At 40.0% G+C, this 24,328-nt stretch overlaps 1 protein-coding gene across 2 annotated transcripts in view; it reads right to left on the bottom strand.

Moving 5' to 3' along the window:
- The window catches only part of LOC149821483 (coronatine-insensitive protein 1-like), a 63,830-nt gene that overhangs the window by 10,910 nt on the left and 28,592 nt on the right, over positions 1–24,328 (bottom strand). For both annotated transcript variants that reach the window (XM_089983110.1, XM_089983111.1), the window contains 2 exons: positions 15,312–15,789; positions 14,364–15,226 (listed from right to left, as the gene is read on the bottom strand). In XM_089983110.1, coding sequence (XP_089839236.1) covers positions 14,408–15,226; positions 15,312–15,789 — 1,297 coding nt within the window. In that variant the 3' untranslated portion in view covers positions 14,364–14,407. The remainder of the gene's footprint in view (positions 1–14,363; positions 15,227–15,311; positions 15,790–24,328) is intronic.

Here is a 24,328-nt window from a genome sequence, read left to right as displayed (position 1 = left end):
TGTATATGAACCTTTGTGTTTTCAGTGTCTCTGAAATCAATAAGCCAAATCTTTGGCATGGTCGTCTAGGTTACTGCAGTAGTAGTTGAAAAGCTTGTTTCAAATAACCTCATTCCCAAGTCAAGTTTAGGAATAAATGTCAATGACAACAAATGTTCCAGTTGTTTCTTATGTAAGAGTCATGTCTTACCATTTCATTCTGTCAATAAAAAAGCTTCAAGACCTTTTGAGACTATCTGTTCTGATGTTTGGGGACCTGCTCCAGTTGCTTCCATATCTGGAACTAGATATTATCTTTTATTTGTTGACAGTTATTCACGCTATTCTTGGATATTTTTCATGAAACACAAATCTGAGACTTTCAAGTTGTTCCGAAACTTCCATTCCTATGTCAAAAACCAATTTTCTGAAAACATCCTAAGTTTCCAATGTGACGGAGGAGGTGAATTCTCTTTCATTGACTTTACTAACTTCCTTCAAAGTAACGGGATAAGAAAAAAGGTGTCTTGCTCACATACACCTCAGCAGAATGAGATTGTTGAAAGAAAGCATCGCCATATTGTTGAGAGTGCGATGAGCATGATGCATGACAATAGCCTTCCGATCACTTTATGGACAGAGGCTTTTCATTCTGCAGTTCATGTGATAAATCAACTGCCCATGACTATTCTGGAAAACAAGTCTTCTTACTTGTCTCTTTTTTGGTGTACATCCCAACTACTATGATTTGCATGTGTTTGGTTGTTTATGCTATGTTCATATTGACAGTTCAATGAGACATAAGTTTCAGGACAAGGCCCTGAAATGCAGGTTTGTGGGTTATGCTGATGACTATAAAGGGTACAGGTGCTATGATCCTGTGAGCAAGCGCATCAAAATATCAATAAATGTCATCTTCGATGAATTGAATTTTGATTGTCGATGTACTAGTTCTTCAGAATCAAAACCTAAAGTTGAGGCTTATTATCCTTGGTTGAATTATGAACTTCTCTCAGAAGCTAGTGATACTTGCTCAAATTGCACTCAAAAGGATAAGAGACGTGTCTACCGATGAAATGATTGCTCATGAAAATGCAGACCCATCTTTGAATCCAGAAAGGTATAAAGGCCTTGTCTACACTCGACGAGAAAAAGAGCCGCCCACCATAGTTAATTCAGACATGGACATGTCTTCTACATCCAGCATCGTTGATACTAGAAGATCCACACGTTCTCGGCATCCAATTGAAAGGTGGGTCAGTTATGAAAATTTCTCATTAGATTTTCAACTCTTTCTAACAGCCTTGAATAAAGAAGATGAACCCACAACGTTCTCTCAAGCATCAAATTCCAAAAGATGGATTGAAGCAATGAATGAAGAGATGGAAGCTGTACATGAATGTAGTACGTGGGATGTCGTATCAAGACCACCTGACAGAAACGTTGTTGGTTCGAAATGGGGTACAAAATAAAGTATAAACCAGATGGGACTATAGAGCGATACAAGGCGAGACTTGTAGCCAAAGGTTTTACACAGGACCAAGAACAGGATTATGATGAAACCTTTAGTCCAGTGGTGAGGATGGGGACAATCAGAGTCATACTTTCTCTAGCTATTGACTATTAGCCAATTTGATGTGAAGAATGCTTTTCTTCATGGAGATTTGAGAGAAGAAGTATACATGGAACAACCCACTGGTTACGCAGAAGGCCATCCTACAAAATATGTCTGCAGACTAAAAAGGGCGATATATGGATTGAAGCAGGCATCTCGATCTTTGTTCGACAGCTTTTCTCTTGAAATCCAAAAATATGGTTTTAAGAGATCTATTCTTGACCACTCCTTATTTATATTCAAGAACCAAGACACAATTACTCTTGTTGATATATGTAGATGATATCATCCTCACTGGTAATTCCAATGAGCATATTGAAGAAGTCAAACATCTCTTGAATCAGAGGTTCAAAATGAAGGACCTTGGCAAACTACGATACTTTCTCGGAGTTGAAGTCGACAGTACTTCTGAAGAGATGACTCTCACTCAACATAAGTATACCATTGATGTTCGCAATAAGGCGGGTATGAAAGACTGCAGGCCCTTGAGCACTCCTAGCGTTCTTCATCAAAAGCTTAGCTCTCAAGATGGAGATCCACTTGATAATCCCACACAGTACCGTAGCATAGTGGGTATGTTACAATACCTCACTTTTACTCGCCTTGATATAGTCTAATCGGTGAATCAAGTTTCTCAATTTATGCATGCCTCATGTGAAGGGCATATGGAAGCAGTTAAACAGATACTTCGATATCTGAAGGGAACGGTTGGGGATGGCCTCACATATAAGCGAAAGACAAATAGGCAAAATGCACATGAGATCACTGTTTATTCTGATGCGGACTGGGCAGGAGACCCAGATGAACACAGATCAGTATCCGGTTATTGTGCGTTTGTTGGGATGAATTTGGTTTCTTGTAGTAGTAAGAAACAAAAGGTTGTTGCCAGATCCAGTACAGACGCTGAATACAGGTCAATGGCAGTCGCCACTGCTGAGGCTACTTGGATTAGACACTTACTGACAGAAGTAGGAGAATCGATCTCTCGATCACTTCTTTTGTGTGACAACCAGAGTGCCATTAGTATGTCTTTTAATCCAATCCATCACAGTCGTGCCAAACATATTGAAATATATCAGCATTTTGTGAGACAAAAGGTAGAAGAGAAAGAGATTGAGCCTGAATTTGTTCGAACTACAGATCAAGTAGCGGATATATTTACAAAAGGATTGACAAAAGACAGGTTTTGGATGTTAAAAGGCAAGTTGCTCATGGTTCAAGACCATGCACAACTTGAGGGAGGGTGAAAAGAAGTGTTGTTATTACGGGTCACGGGTCTGGAGATCCAGACCCGTGATCATTACATTAACACACTCATTAATGGCAGTTTCTGTAAATTATCTTATTGTAATAAGGGTACTTTAGTACCCTAATGTTAATACATAAAGTAGCATATACAGCAGCCGACCCTGCGTATTGTGGGTATCGGTTTTCTCTGCAATTTCTCTCTCCCTTTCTCTCTCTCTCTCTCTCTGTTTCTCAGCTCTCACGCGTAGAAGGACTTGAACAGTGAAAATCTAACACCTTTATGGTTCTTGAGAGAGCTTATTCGTGAAGAAGCATTTGAAGTTTGTTTGAGAATTCTATTTTCTTACAAGCACTACCTTCAAAAAGGGAATCAACAAATGAGATATCATAACAAATGAAGCCACATCATGTTCAATAAGGCGAACTGTTGGTTTCTTTTACATGTGGTGGGCCAAGTGGCCAAAGAATATGCTATTACCTACATCAATTTTTGTGGCAATCACATAGACATCAGCTGAAGTTTACTCCATGTCAAGAGTGCGAAAGTATCTCCAACAAGATACTAAAATCAAGACCTTAATATTCTTGATAATAAACCCGGCACGAATGCATAATAAGAACACTTTAGAACACTTGTGCACAAAAGCACAACTCACAAATAACTCACAAATGCGCAAAGGCATAAAAATAATGGAATCAATTTATTGAGCACTTGGACTTTGACTCAAAGCCATGAGGGAATACAAAGGGGAGAACCCCTATTTATAACAACACCAAAGGGGGCCTTGGAGGGGCTCCACTCATAGACGTTGGAGCCCCTCCAACTATCACAAATGTGACCGTTGGAGGGGCCCAACGTCTATGTGAGTGGGCCCCCCAAGGTACCTTTTGGTACATTAAATAAAAGAAAATAAAAAAATGAAAAAGAAATAAAAGAAAAATAAATTTACAATCAGATTCAAAAAGTGAATGTGCGTAAAATAGAGAAAAAGACTAAACTACCCCTACGGCTAAACAAATGGAAATATATATTTTATATATAATAAGTAGATACATATACATATATATTAATATATGTATATGTATTACCTTATATATATAAAATATATATATTACATTAAATGATTAGGTACATAATTTAACACCCCCCCTCAAACTTAGGGCAGGATGACCGAGAGTTTGCTAAGAAGAAAGTTGAAACGCGAAGCACACAAGGCTTTAGTGAAGAAATCCGCCAGCTGATATTCGGACGTGACATATGGAAGGTCAATGATTCCTTTGAGGTACGCCTCCCGAACATAGTGACAATCCATCTCTATGTGTTTGGTCCGCTCATGAAAAGTGTGATTTTTAGCAATATAAATCGCACTTTTGTTGTCACAGCAAAGCTTGGTAGGCCCTTCAATAGTGATCTCCATGTCTTCCAGCAACTGATGAATCCAAACAATTTCCATGGTAGTAGTCGTCATGGCACGATATTCGGCTTCAGTTGATGATAGAGACACCTTTTGTTGCTTCTTGCATCTCCATGAGATCAATGAGTCTCCTAAGAATACACAAAAACCAGTGGTGGAGTGACGGTTATTTGGGTCACCTCTCCCATCAGAGTCAGTATAAGCAATTAATTTTAACTCAGAAGAGGAAGACAGAAAAACTCCCTTATTAATAATGTGTTTTAGGTATCTTACGACACGTAAGATAGCACCCATGTGAACAGAAGTTGGTGCATGCTGAAACTAACTTGCCGTATGCACCGCATGTGATATATCTGGTCTGGTGATACTTAGGTACATCAACGATCCTACTAGTTGCCTGTAGGGAGTAGGATCGGAGAGAGGAACACCATCATCAATCTTCATTTTAGCTCCTACTATAACAGGAGTTTCACAAATTTTATCGTCTGTAATACCTGACCTGTCAATAATCTCAGATGCAAGCTTAGTTTGAGACAAAAAATATCCTCTATGAGAGTATGCTACCTCAATACTCAAAAAATAAGTTAAGAAACCCAAGTCAGACATTTCAAACTTATCCTTTAAAATGGATTTTATGCTTTTAATCCCTTTAGAATCGCTCCTAGTTATAAGCATGTCATCCACATATAGTAGTAGAATAACAATCCCTGCATTAGATTTTCTAACAAACAAAGCAGTATCAGTAAAGCAGGATGAAAAACCATTTTCTAACATTACGGAGTTAAACCTATCATACCAAGCCTTGGGAGCTTGTTTTAAACCATAAAGTGCTTTCCGAAGGCGAATCACTTTTCCTTTAGGAGACTCCATTCCAGGAGGAGCATCCATATATACTTCTTCGTTTAGATCTCCGTTTAAAAAAGCATTCTTAACATCCATCTGATAGATGTTCCATTTATTGATTGAGGCAACGGTTATAAGACATCGGACGGTGACCATCCGAGCTACCGGGGCAAAGGTCTCCTCATAATCAATCTCATATTTTTGACCATATCCTTTTGCAACTAAACGGGCCTTATATCTCTCAAGGGACCCATCACTCTTAGTCTTGACCTTAAACACCCATCTACACCGTATTGCTTTCTTGTCTTTAGGAAGGTCTTGAAACTCCCATGTTTTTGCTTTTTTAGAGCTTCTAGTTCATTATTCATAGCGACTATCCATTTCGGACATTTTCGTGCTTCCTCGAAGTTCCTAGGTTCTATGTAAGAGTCAATGGCGCTTGCTCTATATTTAGGTGAAAATGACTCATATGAGATGAACCTAGAAGGGGGTCTTCTTGATCTTTCGGTCCTGCGAAGGTTTTCTTCACTCGAAGGAGTAGACTCACTATCATATCTTTCGAGAGCACTTCTGAAAGTATTCCTATCTCTATGAGAGTAGGTTATGGGATCTCTATGTGGTTCTTCATTGATGTGTTGATGAAGTGTTGAGGACTCAAAATGGGTTTCATTATTACTTAAGTCATTTTGATTTGATTCATCATCACTAGTATCATCATCTTCGGTCAATAAATCAAACAGAAAGGAATAGTTTATATTTTCGTCATTAGTTTCAAGTTTTTCGAAACCACTAATATTTTCCAAGAAGCTCACATTTCTGGAAACATATAGTTTATCACTTTTAATATCATAACAGCGAAAGCCTTTGTGAGTTTCAGAATAACCAAGAAACGCACAAGGAATGGCCTTAGGAAAGAGTTTGTCATTTTTATCAGTAAGGACAAAACATTTACATCCAAAAACCCTTAACCTGCTATAATCAGGTTCTTTTTCGTATAATTTTTCAAATGGGGAAATCTTGTTCAAGTTTTTAGATGGAAGTCTATTTATGAGATTGACAAATGTAAGGGCTGCCCAAAGTTTTTTCAGAATATTTTGCGAAATGAGCAAAGTTCGTGTCAGTGTTTTAAAACTCGCCGAGTCAACTCATTGACTCGGCATGGCTCGGCCCTCCAGCAAGTCAACCCGGCAAGGAAAACTCGGTTTGCCAAAACTCGAGCTTGACTCGGGCTTGACTCGACCTGACTCGGCTTGACTCGGCCTGACTCGGGCGAGTTTTGGGATGTTTGAAATTTGTTTTTTGAGTTTCAAATTACAGTTTTGAAATATATAAGTACATATATTTTAACAAGGGTTACCCCCAAATTTTGTATAAAAAAGAAAATAAAAATCATTTAAAGATAAAAAAGCATTTAAATCCATAGAATAAAATCGCCATGTTGTTCGAACTACTGTTCACCCTATGTTATCAACTTATTCTAGCAAAATATTTTAAAGAAATGATTCTCACTATATATGGAGGGTCAACTGTGCCTATGGGAAGTCACATTTAGGTTTCATCATCCATTTGTTATGTGAACAAGCATTGTACATATTCAAGTATTAGTAGTCTTTTTATAGTTGTGCCATTAATATATTTCCTGCATAGTTTTATACATAAGAAAATTGCTTATTTATGTTGATATTGGGCATTCGGTAAACTTTCAATATGCACATATATCCCTATTTTACATTTATGGATTTGTTAGAAAGGGAATTAAAACTTTTAAAACAAGTTAGCATATATGATTGGCCATTTTAGGAATCTTAGGTAGGAACTCCGCCTGTGTATAACTGTTTAGTTATACACTGCCGGTCCCAAGCCCGGATAAAGGAGGAGGGTTGCGGTAGGCCGGTGACAGCCATCATAAAAAAACTGTCATACCCTATGAAAATGAACCAATATGAGAATTTCGTTGGGGCGTTCCCTACTGAGCGGCGCGATGTACTCTCTAGGCCCGGAGGCAGTGATAAATGGGCAAGGGTTGCTAGGTCGTCGCCCAGAAGCGACGCGTCACACTGGCGCCCGGGTGTGGTGTCAAATAGGCAAGGGTTCCCTCACTTTGTTGGACGGGTGGGGGTAAAGAAGTTAGTCCAAGACCATAAAATTAGGTTAGCCACTTGGAACATAGGGTCTTTAACTGGTAAGTTGGTAGAGTTAGTAGATGTTATGTATAGGAGAAAGATTGATATTTTATGTCTTCAAGAGACCAAATGGGTAGGTGAGAAAGCAAAAGTGATAGAACCTTGGGGATATAAGATTTGGTATACAGGAATAAATAAGAATAGGAATGGAGTAGGGATTGTTATGAGTCGTCAGTTTATAGATAATGTAGTTGAGGTCCGTAGGAAGGGTGATAGAATTTTACTTATTAAATTAGTATTAGGTACGGATATTATTAATATTATTAGTGTTTATGCACCTCAATTAGGTTTAGATGATTCCATTAAGCATCAATTTTGGGAAGATTTAGATGGAGTAGTACAAGGGATATCTTATGGAGAAAAGCTTTTCATCGGCGGTGACCTTAATGGACATGTAGGCATTAGTAGGGATGGATTTGAGAGTATCCATGGAGGCTATGGTATAGGAGAAAGAAATGAAAGTGGAGAAAGGATTTTAGATTTTTGTTTGTCCTATGATATGATCTTAGCAAACACTTGGTTTAGGAAAAGGGAGTCTCACCTAGTAACATTTAAAAGTGGGATTAATACGAGTCAGATAGATTTTTCCTACTTAGAAAGAGAGATAGGGGTTGTTGCATCGATTGTAAGGTTATACCGGGAGAAAGTGTAGCTACACAACATAGAGTCTTAATTTTAGATCTTAGAATTAGAGAATGCCGCAAAAGGGATAGACATAGGATAGATCCTAGAATTAAGTGGTGGGCACTGAAAGGAGCTAAACAAGGAATGTTTGTAGAGCAGGTAGTTAAAGAAGTTGATTGGTGTCTCGAGGAGGATTCAGAATCAATGTGGAATAAGATAGCGGGTGGCATGAGAAAAGTGGCAAAGGAGTTATTGGGTGAGTCTAAAGGCGGTGCACCACTAGGTAAGGATACATCATGGTGGAACGAGAATGTCAAATTAGCTATTAAGGTTAAAAGAGAGTGTTATAGAAATCTAAGTAAGAGTCGTGATAATGGGAATTTGGAGAAGTATATGTTAGCAAAGAAGGAAGCTAAAAAAGTTGTTCGAAACGCGAGGGCTCAGGTATATAAGGAGGTTTATGACAAGTTGGATACCAAAGAAGGCGAGAAGGATATTTATAGGCTTGCAAAGATGAGATATAGGAAATCGAAGGATTTGGGTATGGTTAGATGTATCAAAGATGAAACGCAAAGGGTTTTAGTCAAAGATGAGGAGATTAAGGAGAGATGGAAAAATTATTTTGATAAGCTATTTAATGATAGTCATGCTCAAGATTTTGGAGACTTCTCCATTCCTTTTCATGAGATAAATCGTGACTTCATGCGCAAGATTCAAAAGAAAGAAATTGCAGAGGCTTTGAAGAAAATGAAATCAAGAAGGGCAGTTGGCCCAAATGGTATACCTATCGAGGCTTGGAAATGCTTGGGAGAGAAAGGTTTAGAATGGTTGACAAATCTTTTTAACTTGATTTGGCGAACAAATAAGATGCCTAATGAGTGGAGGAAGAGTACTTTGGTGCCTTTATATAAGAATAAGGGTGATATACAAGATTGCACAAACTATCGTGGTATAAAACTCATGAGTCATACTATGAAACTTTGGGAGAGGGTGATTGATTCTAGGTTGAGGAAGGTTGTCATGATATCGGAGAATCAATTTGGTTTTATGCCTGGAAGATCAACTATGGAAGTTATACATATTCTTAGACAACTTATTGAAAGATATAGAGAGAGGAACAAAGATTTGCATATGGTTTTTATTGATTTAGAGAAGGCATACAATAGAGTACCTAAGGACGTTCTCTAGTGGACAATGATGAAGAAAGGTGTTTCTCTCAAGTACATTAGTATAATTAAAGATATGTATTAAGGAGTAGTAACCAATGTCCGCACTTGTGGAGGAGTGACAACCAATTTTCCGATAACGGTTGGGTTACATCAAGGATCTGCTTTAAGCCCTTTCCTATTTGCGATAGTGATGGATGAGCTTACAAGATCAATTCAAGAAAATGTACCGTGGTGTATGTTGTTTGCTGATGATATTGTTTTGATTGATGAGTCTAGAGCTGGGGTTAATGCTAAGTTAGAATTATGGAGACAGACATTGGAAGCTAGAGGTTTTAAGTTGAGTAAGAGTAAGACTGAATATATGGAATGTCGGTTTAGTAAGAAACGCAGTAGTGATGGGTGTAGTGAAGCTTGGTGAGCAAGAAATACCGGTGAATGATTATTTCAAATATTTGGGATCCATCATTCAAAAGTATGGAGAAATTGATGGAGATGTAAATCATAGGATAAAGGTTGGGTGGATGAAATGGAAAAGTGCAACTGGAGTGTTGTGCGATCGTAGAATGCCATTGCGGTTGAAGGGAAAGTTTTATAGGACGACTATTAGACCCGCTTTACTATATGGTACGGAATGTTGGGCTGCCAAGAGACATCATATTCAAAAAATGAGTGTAGCTGAGATGCGGATGCTTAGATGGATGTGTGGAAATACAATAAAAGATAAGATTCGGAACGAGGAGATACGTAAGAAGGTAGGTGTTGCACCCATTGAAAATAAGATGCGAGAGAATCGTTTACGGTGGTTTGGACATATTCGACGAAGGCCTAATGATGCTCCAGTTAGAAGGTTGGAGAAATGGGAAAATATATTAGTTAAAAGAGGTCGGGGTAGGCCTAAGAAGACTTGGATGGAGATGATAGGAAAGGATATGAATGCTTTGAACCTCACCGAGGACATGGCATTCGATAGAAATGATTGGAGAAAAAGGATTCATGTGGAAGACCCAAAATGAATTTCTTTTTTGGTTCATATCGCTGACCCCAATTGTTTTGGGATGAAGGCGTAGTTGTTGTTGTTGTTGTTGTTGTAGGTAGTAGCGGACTGAACTCATGGTGACCAAATCCTCTAATTCAAGTCATGAATTAGTCAAAGTGCTTGTATAGATATCAAATTCAATTATTCAAGCAAACCTCTATAGCTCTTTGCAGTTGTTTTTATATTCTTAGATACATTTGGAGACTATGTTTACTCAAAAACATGGTTTCAGACAAATTATATATTGTTTTTCTTTTAAAATCAAAAGTTAACAAAACCTTGTCCCACCGAGTTGACCCGCCGAGTCACGAGTCAATAAAGAACGAGTCGAGTTCCGAGTCACATGTTTTAAAACCTTGGTTCGTGTTGTTTCAATAATATGCCTATGTTTTCGTTCAGCCAACCCATTTTGTTGGGGGGGTTTAGGACAAGACTTTTGATGGAGAATTCCATAATTTTCAAGATAACTTTTGAATTCATTGGAAAGATATTCGTCACCCGAATCGGTTCTAAGAATTTTTAAATTTCCATTGAATTGATTTAAAACCATCATATGAAATGTTTTAAAAGTTGAGAAAACTTCATGTTTATGTTTGAGAAAATATATCCAACTAAACCTAGTGAAATCATCCACAAAGATAAAGAAACCTCCCTTAGATATTACCGGAGTCGGACCCCATACATCGGAGTGAAAAATTTTAAAAGGTTTTGTTGTAAACATGGATCTTTGAGGAAAAGGAAGATTTCTCATTTTTCCAAGAATACATTCATTACAAACAAATTTTCATTACAAAGATGCTTAATAAAAGGCAAATAAGAGATTTTAACAATGTTGGGATGACCCAATCTCTTATGCCATACATGAATATCTTTGTTTTGAGCAACATTACAAAATTGATTCTTGAGAATTTTAAGAAAATCAACATAGTAGAGGTCTCCTCTCCTAGAGCCTTCCCCAATCAACTTCCCGGACTGGCGATCCTGTATCCAACATTTATCAGAAGAAAATTTTATATCGCAACTATAGTCCGAGAGTTGAGAAACGGAAAGTAAATTTAAGTTTAGTTTTGGTATAAGACAAATTTTTGGGATAAAAAAGTCTTGTTTTTCAAAATTGCCCATTCTTTTAATTTCAAGAGGTGTTCAATCCGCCGTTGAGACAAAAGATGGAAGAAAATTTTTAGAATAATCAGAAAGAAAACAAGGACTTGGAGTCATATGAAATGAAGCACCGGAATCAAGGAGCCAAGATGTCTTACCGAGAGAGGAAGATGATGACATAGCGGCTCCAGAAATGCCTCCTTTGAGAAGAGGTTGAAGAGCATCCATAATTTGTTGAAGCGAAAGAGACTCATTTGATGACGAAGGTCATTCCTCTGATTGGGATGCTAAAGCCCCGGCAAGAAATTTCTTCCATTTGGGACAAATGGGTTTGATATGCCCCGGTTCTTTACAAAAATGGCAAGTTAATTTGCTATAGTCTCTCTTGCCATATCGATCATTTCCTCCTTGCCCTTGATTTTTGAAATGGGGTGGTTTGTATGTCTTCAAATTATTTTCGGGTCTTGACACAGCATTAACCACTTCATAATCACTTTGAGAAGGTGTAGCAAGGATACTCGGGTTATTTTTACTAATCCCCATACGTGTTTCCTCACCACTTAGCTTGGTGATGACATCTTCAATAGAGGGAGATGTGAACGCGGATAGAAGAGAGGGCCGAATTTGCTCAAATTCGGGTCTAAGACCATTTAGAAAGTTGAAGAATCGATCTTCCTCTAGTTGTTTGTGTCTTAATTCAATAGCTTCTCCGCTCCATTTTGGTTCGAGCATAGCAAGCTCGTCCTAAATAGATGATAGTTCATAATCACTTTAAGAAGGTGTAGCAAGGATACTCGGGTTATTTTTACTAATCCCCATACGTGTTTCCTCACCACTTAGCTTGGTGATGACATCTTCAATAGAGGGAGATGTGAACGCGGATAGAAGAGAGGACCGAATTTGCTCAAATTCGGGTCTAAGACCATTTAGAAAGTTGAAGAATCGATCTTCCTCTAGTTGTTTGTGTCTTAATTCAATAGCTTCTCCGCTCCATTTTGGTTCGAGCATAGCAAGCTCGTCCTAAATAGATGATAGTTCGGCAAAATATTCCCGAATAGACAAATCGTTTTGTTGAAGAGTCAAAGCTTTCTTTTGGAGATAATATTTGTGAGATAAATCCCTTGAAGTATACATTTTTTCAAGGTACAACCAAACTACGGAGGCCCTTTTAAACTTAATGATGTTGGCATTGATCTTGGTTTCAACGGATGAAAAAATCCAAGACAATATTTTGAAGTTCTTCATTTCCCACTCATCATGCTTTTTGGAATATTCTTCTAGAGCATTTTGTCTATCTTCACCTTCAAGAATCTTAATATCCCCTTTCTCTATGATAGAAAGTTTGGGTTCGGGTTCCGATATGGAACCTTGAACGTATCCCCAAAGGCCTTTCCCTTTGATATGGGCTTCCATATTGCCGGCCCAAACATGGTAGTTCGAACCACTAAGTTTAAACCCAAGGGAGAAGTGGGAGTCTTTTTCACCCATTAGAGAGGAAAGACGATAGAAAATAATGCGTACCTTAAAGGATTTTCAAGCTTTTCTTGACAAAAGTTGCTTCTAAAGTATTGCCCGAGGTAGATGATTTACGCCAAAACTTCACTACTTGAGGGCACGTTTTTCGAGGTACTTCACAAGTGACGAGATGCACGATCCTCCTGCTTTAACGAGGCTCTGATACCATGTGAAAGTATCTCCAACAAGATACTAAGATCAAGACCTTAATATTCTTGATAATAAACCCGACACGAATGCACAATAAGAACACTTTAGAACACTTGTGCATAAAAGCACAACTCACAAATAACTCACAAATGCGCAAAGGCATAAAAATAATGGAATCAATTTATTGAGCACTTGGGCTTTGACTCAAAGCCATGAGGGAATACAAAGGGGAGAACCCCTATTTATAACAACACCAAAGGGGGCCTTGGAGGGGCTCCACTCATAGACGTTGGAGGGGCCCAACGTCTATGTGAGTGGGCCCCCCAAGGTACCTTTTGGTACATTAAATAAAAGAAAATAAAAAATGAAAAATAAATAAAAGAAAAATAAATTTACAATCAGATTCAAAAAGTGAATGTGCGTAAAATAGAGGAAAAGACTCAACTGCCCCTACAGCTAAACAAATAGAAATATAAATTTTATATATATAATAAGTAGATACATATACATATATATTAATATATGTATATGTATTACCTTATATATATAAAATATATATATTACATTAAATGATTAGGTACATAATTTAACAAAGAGGCCTATGGCAAGGGGACCCTCTATGGCTCTATCCCCATTATTATTTAACTAGCAAGTGAAGGTAAAGCATGGAGAAGGATTCATTAGTGAGGGTCTCCCCCAAACTTAACCCATATCCAATTCATTGATGACATTTTGATTATTGGAGCAGCTAATTTTATGCATATGGAGATCCTGGTCTATACTGAAGTTACGCAAACAAGTCAAGCTGGGGAATTACTCAAGAAATCTTTGGGCAGGCCACTTGAAACTTCAAAACTGCATCTCAAGAGTTGCGCATTCGTCAGCGTATAGGATCGAGCTTGCAAAAGGATCCAATCTTGGTCAGCTCATTATCACAAGTAGGTAGATTGCTACCGTTAAACCATGTTTTGCGAGTACCCATCATATTTACTATAGCGGAAGATTGTGAAGCTTGTGCATTCACTTAATCAAAAATTTCTTGGCATCATAGGATGCACATTCTAGTTTGAGCAGATGTCCACCATTGAATAATTAGAGGCCATCAAATGGCTTAATGCATTATGTGTGTGTGAGTGTGTGTGGGTCGGGGGTGTTTGACATGGAGCAAGTTGTGTGTGTTTCAGTATAGAAAATTTGCTAACTTAATCAGATTGTGGCCAAATTGGTCAAAGCAGTATTTTATTTTGCTCAGAAGTACAGTCAAATCTGAAAATTTCATTCCTGCTCTGCACCAATGGATCTATGAAAGGAAAAATTACAGCAAAAATTCCGTTACAGCAACAAGTCTTGGCAGATAATTCATCTAAGTTTGTGGTTCCACATCCAAATGTATATTATCTCAATAGGAAAAGGTAAGCATAGGCCATCTATGCAATCAACATGATGGATGCTTGTGGAGAATCATACAAAGGAAAGATGATGTACCTTCAGCGCTGGTGCTAACTTGAAAGAAACATAAGATGTGGTACTTATGGAGATCTAAATAATGATGGAGACAACACAACAACTGCATCACAAGAATCTGTTCTTCTCCCAGCAAGAGAATAGTAAGCCAGAATCTGAGAGGGCTGCTCAACACCATCTTCTGCAGGCCTTCCAAACTCATCAATTGCTTGCCTTGGAGGTATAATCTCTATGTTCCAGAATGGACGAACCATATGCAGAAGATCCTTGCCTGATGCTGATGCTTTATAGCCCTGAACCCAGATATACCTCAAAGACACTAACTGCGTAACAGCAAGAGCCAATGCACGCTCACTAAAGAAACAACCCCTCATTTCAAGCTTCACAAGACTTGGACAACCTCTAGAGAATTCTATGAATCCAGAATCTGTTTCACCCACATAACCCAAAAGCATCCACCTGACATTAGTGCTGTACCTTCCAATATATCCAAGACCAACATCCGTTAAGCCTCCAGGCCGTAGGTAAAGTCCAAATCTCCTCAGTTTCTGGCAACCTCTCAATAAGGCTCGAACACCACTGTCCAGTGGGAGATCCGTTATTTGTTCTTGCTTATCAAGCAAGACAAGACGAAAATCACACAGATTTTTGCTGTATGTCCCAATGCATTCTAATGCTCCATTACTTATGTCAGATACATACACAGCCAGATATTCTAGCTCCAGGCATCCTTGAGCAATTGCAGATATACCTCTTTGAGAAACCATTCCTTGTTCATCCTCCAAACCCTGTTCATCATCCCCACGCTCGATTCTAAGACGGCGTAATTTTTTACAATGTTGAGCAACCATTTCTAATCCTCTGTCCCCAATCACATTTCTCACCTACAAAAGTGGAGAACAAGTAAATCCCTGAATGAAAGAAAAAAACAAATATGAAGAAAAATTAAAAATTCTCTGGAATCCATACTTCAAGAACTTCTACATTGGGACAGTGTTGAATCAATTGACAATGGTCCTCCGTATCAAGCAATGCACACTGCAGATCCAACTTCTTGAGTGATGAAGCACAAGGAAATATAACTGACATCTCACGCTTACTCATGTACATAAGGCCCAAAACAGACAGCTTAGGAGGAAAATACACATTCTCATAGTTATTACCTTGCCCTGTTTGAATATTAAAAGAACCACCCCCAAACTCTTGTAACATTGTAGCAGTCCGAAAGAACTCATCAAGATCCAAAATCTCACAATCACTAACCTTCAAAGAGACTAACGAGCGACAGTTCCTAGCCAATAGTTCCAGATCTTGTACACTGACACTGAGTTCCGCCATGTAAAAGTTCAAAACCTCCAAAACTGAGTTGTTCAGTGCAAGCTCCCGGAGCCAACCATTACCTTTATCAGAAATGATACTCTCTTCCAAGAATAGGATTCTCAGAGATCTAAAAGGCACAGAATGAATATCATTAGCAGGCCAATATGTTATTCATCATTCACCATCAGGAATCTCAAAATGATTAACAGCAGAATACAAGCATAACTTCCAAAACAAGAGCACTTGCACTTTGCTAAGCATTGATAAATGTGTTTTGCACTACTATGTGAAGTAAACAAAGCATAAATTTAGACTTGAGGAAATTCATAAATGCTATTTCAGATTCGGGAATGCAATTATGGAATTTACAAACATTGCCTGAACATAGAGAGCACATGCCAATGCAGAAGATAATCAATCGGCATAAGGGTATTCATATGATTTCATCTCAAGCTACTTGTAAAACCCGCGTAAAAAAACAATCGGACCCGGTTCGGGTCTGGACCCGACCCAGACCCGTTCTCGTCAGGATTTTTTAAAACACGACGCATCTCCCCTGTGCGCCGCACCCCACCCGCGCCGCTCCACTCCCTCGACAGGATAAGGGAAACCCCTTGAGGGTTTCCCCAAATGTCGCCCCTCCCCGAGCTCTTTAAGAGCGTCGCGGGAGGGGAGGATAGAGGCATCGACCCCCTTCTCGTTCCCTACGGGCAACAGCCTCGCCGGCAACCCCGACTGACACCTCCCTGTCGCCATCCACCTCTCTCCCTCTCTGCGGCGCATCCCAATCGGCACCACCAGTGCTCGCCAGCGCCGACAACCACCCCAGTCCAGCGGCCTCTGGCGAGACCCTTCGAAGAAACCCCTCTCTGTCTCCCGTCCCTTTTCTCTCTCGTAGCTGGGTTCTCCAACAACACTGTCGCCCCCTTTTTGCTGAAGATCTCGGACGATAGCTCAACGCCGGTGGTTTCCCCAGTGCCACTCTGCTCCTCTCATCTCCTTGCGAGCTTCGACGGCATCGCAGTCGATCCAGGGTTCCTTCCAGCGAGCTTCGACGGCATCGCAGTCGATCCAGGGTCCCTTCCAGCGAGCTCCCCTCCAGCAAGCTATTGCCGGCAACCGTGCCATCTCCCTCAAGGTAACCCGATCTCTCTCCCCTCTCTCTGGGATCTATCTGGCGACGGCGTCGCCGATCCCCTTGCACCCTCACTTTGACTTGTTTAGTAAGCAGGGGCTTCGACCCCTGCCGTCTGTCGCTCCAGTCAGGCAGGGGCCAAGGCCCCTGCCGTGTGATTATTTCGATAGGCAGGAGCCTCAGTCCCTGCCATTTGGGGTTTTTATCATGCATGGGTCTCGACCCATGCTGTGCGTCTGATTCTGACAAGCAGGGGCCTCGACCCCTGCCGTTTGATGTTTCTAACAAGCAGCGGCCTCGACCCCTGCCATGCACCCCCCTTCCGGCAGTGGGCTTTGCCCCTGACACTCGCTCTCTGGCAGATCGGCAGGGGCTGAGTCCCTGCCGACCGAGTCCTTTCGGTGGGTCGACATGGGTTGAGCCCCTATTGCCTCCTATGATTTCCAGCTATTGGCAGGAGCTAAGCTCTGCAGTTTTCTGCCTTCTTGCAAGTGGCAGCAGCCTAGCCTTTGCCCATGTCCGCGATGTCAGAAGATGGGTGGAAGGTTTGGCCCCTACCACCTTTTGTCACCACCAAGTGCCCTAGCGGACCGACATCCCTTGTCTAATGTCGGGTTCGATCAGGATCATAGCTGAGTCCACCAAGCCCTTTCTATTTCTTATTTGAGTTGCTATTTATTTGTTCTTCACAGATTCCACGATGGAGAACGCTCGTGTCCCACGGCCCGAGACTTACATTACTACGTACAACAACGCGTGCAACCCTAAAACCCTCAAGGTAGGGGAAAGTTGCGCAAAAAGGGCAGTAGATGAACTGAATTAAGTTGAAATAATTAATAGTCATTCTAGAGATGCCTAATCGTACTTTATTTCCTTCCTGTACTTCTCTGCTTTGCATATTTACTTGCTTGCACGCTTATTGGTTGAGATATGGTTTCGTACCTCATGCCTTAGTTACACATTTACTTGATTGCTTAGATATTTGACTGATGTATGGTTTCGTACCTCATGCATTATTTGCATAATTACATATTTACTTGCTTGTTTAGATATTTGATCGATGTACAAATTTGTACATCGTGCATTTTACTTATACATCTTTCGCTCGAGGTGTGATTTTTGCATATCGAGTATTGCTTAGTACTTTGCTATCACGCTATAATGTTCCCATGCTCACAGTTATTGTATACAAGTCGATGCAGCCTTTTATATATCATATTTTTGTTAATTTACGAAAGATGCGAGTTGCGCTTGTGCGCAACGGTTCCTCTTAAAAGGATTCCTTATGCGAATCCAGTTTTCAAATGCATCGTTTTGTAAAAGAAAAAATTTGGAAGTCTTGCAGGTTGCGAAAGTGCAACTAAGTTTTCCAAGACAACACTTTTGAATAGAATGTTTTACAACAATAAATTGATATTTTGATATGATTCAGAAACTCTGAAAAGGGTTACAACTTATCAAGATTGAAACCTTGCAAAGCAAACTCAAAAGTTTTGGGAATTGCAATATCTCAGGCAAGTCTCTCAAATAGTCGTGTCTTTAGAGAACGGAAGCAAGATCCGCGACGATCCCCTGCATGCGATATTGTCACTTCAAAAGAGTGATTCGAGGCAAATCTCGTATCGTGCAAGATGTCATTGTGTTAATATAAATTAAGAGACTTGATCTTATTGTCAGAAATATCCACCTGCAAGGGTTAGAGATGAGGTAAAGAGACAAGAGAGGGGTCGGCGGCAATAGGGTTTCCCTCTTTTACTTATTATTTATAAGTGTTGTACATAGTATGACATTACACAAGAAGTAAAACCAAATTACAAACATGCCATCGCCCACGCATCCCAAGATGGATCCTTGGAATGTGGTGCGGGTCGGATCCATGATCCAAAACTAACAGCCTCCCTCAAGTTGAGTATGCTCTTTGATCATGCTCAACTTGCCTTTGAGTGCCCAAAACTAATGAGTGGATAATCCCTTGGTAAAGATGTCAGCAACTTGCATATCTGACCGAACATATGCAGGTTCAATTTCTTTTTCTTCCACCTTTTGCCTAACAAAATGTTGATCGATCTCGATATGCTTCGTGCGACAATGAAGGATGGGATTGAAGGCAATATTAATAGAACTCTGATTATCGCAAAGAAGCATAGAGGACGAGATCGGTTCTTGTAATTCTTGCAGTAGATGTCTCACCCATGTAACATCGGTTGTTCCTACTGCCATTGCACGATATTCTGCTTCAGTACTAGATCGTGCCACTGCCTTTTGCTTCTTGCTACTCCATGTTGCAATATTATTGCCGATAAGAATGCAATACCCCGAAACTGATCTGCGCTCGTCAGGATCACCCGCCCAGTCCGTGTCTATGTAGGTGAATAGTCGATGCCCTGACATATAAGTTGTGTCCTTGGTGTACATCAAGTCATCTCCAATCGTACCCTTTAAATACCGAAGGATCCTTTTTACTCCTTCCATATGTACATCTGTAGGAGCATGCATAAACTGTGAAGCCTGATTGACAGAGTATGTTATGTCAGGCCTAGTGAATGTTAAGTATTGTAACATCCCTACAACTCGACGATACAAAGTAGGATCATGATAAGTAGTGCCTTCTTTAGCACTTAGCTTATGATTTAGAAGGCAAGGTGTGCTAATTGGTTTACAATTCTCCATCCCTGTAGCAAGTAAAATATCAATGGTGTACTTATGTTGGCTCAATGTAATAGTCTCATGTCGACTATCAACTTCCACACCCAAAAAATATCGCAAGGGACCCAAGTCTTTCATCTTGAATTTAGCCATCATCATAGACTTAACCCAAGATATGTGAACCTCATCACTCCCGGTAATAATGATGTCATCAACATATATAAGCACTCAAACAATAGCTGAATCACTTTTGAATATGAACAATGAATGATCTAGAACACTTTTAGTGAACCTATGATGCTTTATCTCCGTGGAAAAACTCTCAAACCAAGATCGAGAAGCTTGTTTCAAGCCATAAAGAGAGCGTCGAAGTTTACATACCCAATTGGATGAATCATGCATACTATAACCAGGTGGCTGCTCCATGTAAACTTCTTCCTTTAGTTCACCATGCAAAAAGGCATTTTTAACATCAAGTTGACTGAGTGACCATCCATGTTGTAATGCCAATGCAATGATAATCCTGACGGTGCCCAATTTTACTATTGGGTTGAATGTTTCATCGTAGTCCTGCTCATACTGCTATGTGAAACCTCGTGCGACCAGACGAGCTTTATAGCACTCAACACTGCCATCCGGTTTGTGTTTGATCTTGTACACCCATTTGGACCCTACAACATTCTTGTTATCTGGCCTTGGTACAATTTCCCATGTACTGCATTCATGCAATGCTTCTATTTCCTCATTCATCGCCTCTACCCAGGCACGGGAATGTACAGCATCATGAAAGGAGGAAGGTTCTGTTTCTTTGGACACTCTGGTTAAAAATGTTTGAAAATCCAAAGAGAAATTGTTATAACTTACCCAGCGATCTATAGGATGTCTAATCCGAGTGGAACGTCGTAGAGGAGTCTCATCATTGACTGGATGAGCTCTACGAGAATAAACAAGACCAGAAAAACGTGAGGATATTGTTGTAGGAGGAATGTCTTCCATATGCGGTTCCACATCGAAAGTATAGGGCTTATTGTCTGTCAATAAAGATGAATCCTCATAAGGCAACGAGTCATATAAAAGTGAGTCACTGAGCCAAGGATCATAATTGTCCTGTGTATCTGTGGAAGACGAACCCAGAGTGTCAAAATTCTCATCATCAAAAACAACATTTCTAGATACCCGAATTTTGCCTGTATGAGGATCATAACACCTGTATCCCTTATATTCATCTGCATACCCAAGAAACTTGCACTGTACAGCTCTGTCTTGAAACTTATTTCTCAATGAACGATTAATGTGAACATAACATACACAACCAAAAGGATGTAGTTCTTCATATGATGGATGACAATTATAAAGAACAAAGTATGGAGAATTATCTTCAAGGATGGTCATGGGCAACCTGTTGATAATGTAAACAGCTGTATGAAAAGCCTCGGTCCAAAGAGAGAAGGGAATACCCATAGTGTGCATCATTCTCAAGGCTGTCTCAACAATATGCATGTGTTTTCTCTCAGCTACTCCATTTTGTTGAGGGGTATGAGGGCAAGAAATGTTACGTGTAATGCTATGCTCCTTCAAATATTCACTAAAATCATGGGATATGTATTCTCCCCCCCCATCACACTGGAAATATACAACATTGGTATTGAATTGGTTTTGCACTAGTGCATGAAACTGTTTGAACAACTTGAAAACTTCATGTTTGTTTTTCATGAAGTAAATCCAACTAAATCGAGTGTAAGAATCAAGAAAGAGTACATAGTATCGAGATCCAGAAAGAGAGGCAGTGGGCGCAGGACCCCAAACATCTAAGCATATAATCTGAAAAGGCTTTGTTGCTCTTTTATTGATACTATGAAAAGGAAGTGCATGACTTTTGCATAAATGACAACTTGGACATTTTGACTCTAAACTGACTGCGGGTATTAGACCTTTAGCAGACTTGTCAAGAAAAACTTGACTACAATGACCCAAACGAAGATGCCATAAGTCTGGCTTATTAAGTTTCAAGACTCTAGATGAAGAACTATGATCTGTGGATCGACTCAAAAATGTTGGAAAGGAAGGAGCTGAAGAAGCCACGGTTACGGAAGACGACGTCTTCAAAGGCACATGAGATTCTTCAAAGACGTATATGTTCCCGCGTCGTTCACCTTTAACGAGCGTCTTCTTGGTGTGGAGATCCTTAAGATAAACAGAAGAAGGAGTAAATTCAACGGAAGAATTTGTTTCATCAACTAATTTAGACACAGATAGAATATTCTTTTGAATAGCAGGTGTGAGTAAGACATTTGACAAGGGTAATTGAGATTCAGGCAAAGAAAGGGAGACTTTTCCAATGTGAGAGATGGGGTGGTGAGATCCATCTCCTATGACTATAGTGCCATTTCCAGTGTAAGGAGTCAAGTGAGAAAATTTACCTGCATCAGAAGTAACATGTGCTGCTGCCCCTGAATCAATATACCATACACCATCATCATTTTGACGCAAGTTCATCTGATTGAAAGTAGTCATAAGGATATTTTGTACGTCCTGTGGAAGAACCTGTCCCTGAGGAGTGCATGCAAACGTCTGAGTTACCCTCTGCCCTGGCCTCCCTGTTTTGTTCCGGTTCTGAGGATTGTACCAGCAATTTGCTTTAACATGTCCCCGCTTGTTGCATAGAAAACAAGTAGGAACACGTCCCCCTCGTGGTACACTGCCTGAGTCAAGGCCTCCTCCAGCTGGTGTAGGTAGTAATCCTCCTTTGTTTATAGTTATTCCATTTGGACGAGGAGTAAATAAGGCTCCTGTTTGAATAGGCGTATGTGTCATCATCACAGGATAAGTATCATCTGACGCATGTTCCTGATTTAAACTGACCTCATATTGCAAAAGCTTAGATTGAAGATCATCAAAACATGGAAGAACTGAGACAACCTGGAGTGCTGTGCAAAACATGCGATATTCAGGTCCAAGGCTACCTAATACCTTATTATTTATAAGTGTTGTACATAGTATGACATTACACAAGTAAAACCAAATTACAAACATGCCACCGCCCATGCATCCCAAGATGGATCCTTGGAATGTGGTGCGGGTCGGATCCATGATCCAAAACTAACAATTATAAAACTGAGTAATTATTGTATCACTTCTCTTATAAAGGATAAATGTTGGGGGTTTCTTTCGAGAAACCGTTTTCCCTTTTATCGTAGTCGTACCTTTTAACAGGTATGGTCATACCTTTGAACATGTACGGCACATTGGTGTTACGATGATCGGATGAGAGGTTTGAGGTAACCTCGAATCGTGTTTTGGCACCTTATTGTAATCATGTAATGTTGATGACCGCCTAACAGGCAAGAGGCTCGTGAGGGTCTAAAGGACCAGAGCATGACAAATATGAAATTGAGTGATTATACTGTGTACTTTTACAAAGCAGATGTGTTGGGGATTTCATATGAGAAATCCAACCACCTTTCATCGTGATTGTACTTTTGAACAGGTATGTTGCGTATTACGATGAGTAGGATGAGAGGTCTATGTTTACCTCGAGCGTGCAATGGCGCGTATAACACACATAATGGTGATGGTTTCGCCTTCACAGGCAAGATGCTCGAGTGGGTCGAAAGACCAGAGCATGTAGAACGGGGCGGCGGTTAAGAAACCTCCATCGTGCTCGTTCGACATGGTTCGTCAAAAGAGAGGACAGATGGTACAAAACTTCGATGGACAGGTCCTTTAATGACAGTTACGAGCAAAAAACTCGGACTCCCCAATCATCGGAGTTAGGGAAAATGGGCTACAAATGGTAGCTTATAGTTGGATGCATCCACAGACCACCTATGCCTTTGGGGATTTACTCTCTTGGTCACTAGTCATCCTCTTAGGAGCGAACTCAGTCAGTCATTCGGGTTATCTAAAACACATAGCATAATAAACCCCTGGACTGGTCTCGACTGTTTCTACGTTTCGTGCCTTGGGCATACCCGCCTGACCAGCTAATATCGAAACATAAGATAAACTATTTACATTATCGAGATATGCATGTTGTGACATGACTTGCTTGTTTAGTTCAGTATTCTACTCATTAAATTATACACGCTTATTGTAGCGTTACACTAGTTTCTTGTTAATAATAATTGGTTGCTCATACTAGTTAAATGCTTATGATAATAGCATTATGCTAGTTGCAATATGACATATGTGACATACTTTACTACTTGGTCGAATTGTTCTGGCTTGTCAATGTGCCTGCTTACAGCTCGAAATCCATGAACTGTTTATAACTAGGGCTAATGGAGTTGTCTGTCTTATTAGTTGCTTACAGCTTGTGATTAGTATAACTATTGTTGTATAATCGTTTACCGCATGCAACTTCTAAACAGATTGTTGTGCAATTGCTTGCACCTTATGAGTTAGGTAGTTACTTGCCGTAAAATTTTGTGAACCTTCATTTGTTTACATATTCAAATGTTCATGTTAGAAATGCTTACTCATTTGCATAGTCTATTGCACCTGCCAAATATAACTCATAATTTGTTTTAATTGTTTATTTCAGTTCTATATTGACTATCTTGTGTGTAAAACCCACTGTTTAAAAAAAAAATATTATCGGACCCGGGCCGGGCCGGGTCGGGTATGGACCCGACCCAGGGCCGTCCTCATTAAGGTTTTAAAACCCGACTCAGGAAGAGGATTTTAAGAAATCCTCTTCCCGAGCGCCGCACCCCACCCGCGCCTTCGAACCGATAAGGGAAACCAATCGGGGTTTCCCCGATTTTCGCCCCCCTTGAGCTCTTTAAGAGCACCGCAGGAGGGCAAGAGGAGGCACACCTCCCTCTCGAGCCTCCTCCTCCTCACACCGACGCCCCTTGCGAACCTCGATGCCTCCTCCCTCTGG

The sequence above is a fragment of the Nuphar pumila genome, chromosome 12 (assembly GCF_984573655.1).
Source record: "Nuphar pumila chromosome 12, dmNupPumi1.hap1.1, whole genome shotgun sequence".
In the NCBI taxonomy this organism is placed as follows: domain Eukaryota; kingdom Viridiplantae; phylum Streptophyta; class Magnoliopsida; order Nymphaeales; family Nymphaeaceae; genus Nuphar; species Nuphar pumila.
The sequence above is the reverse complement of the archived record's forward strand: the minus strand, read 5'-3'. Positions and strand labels throughout refer to the sequence as shown.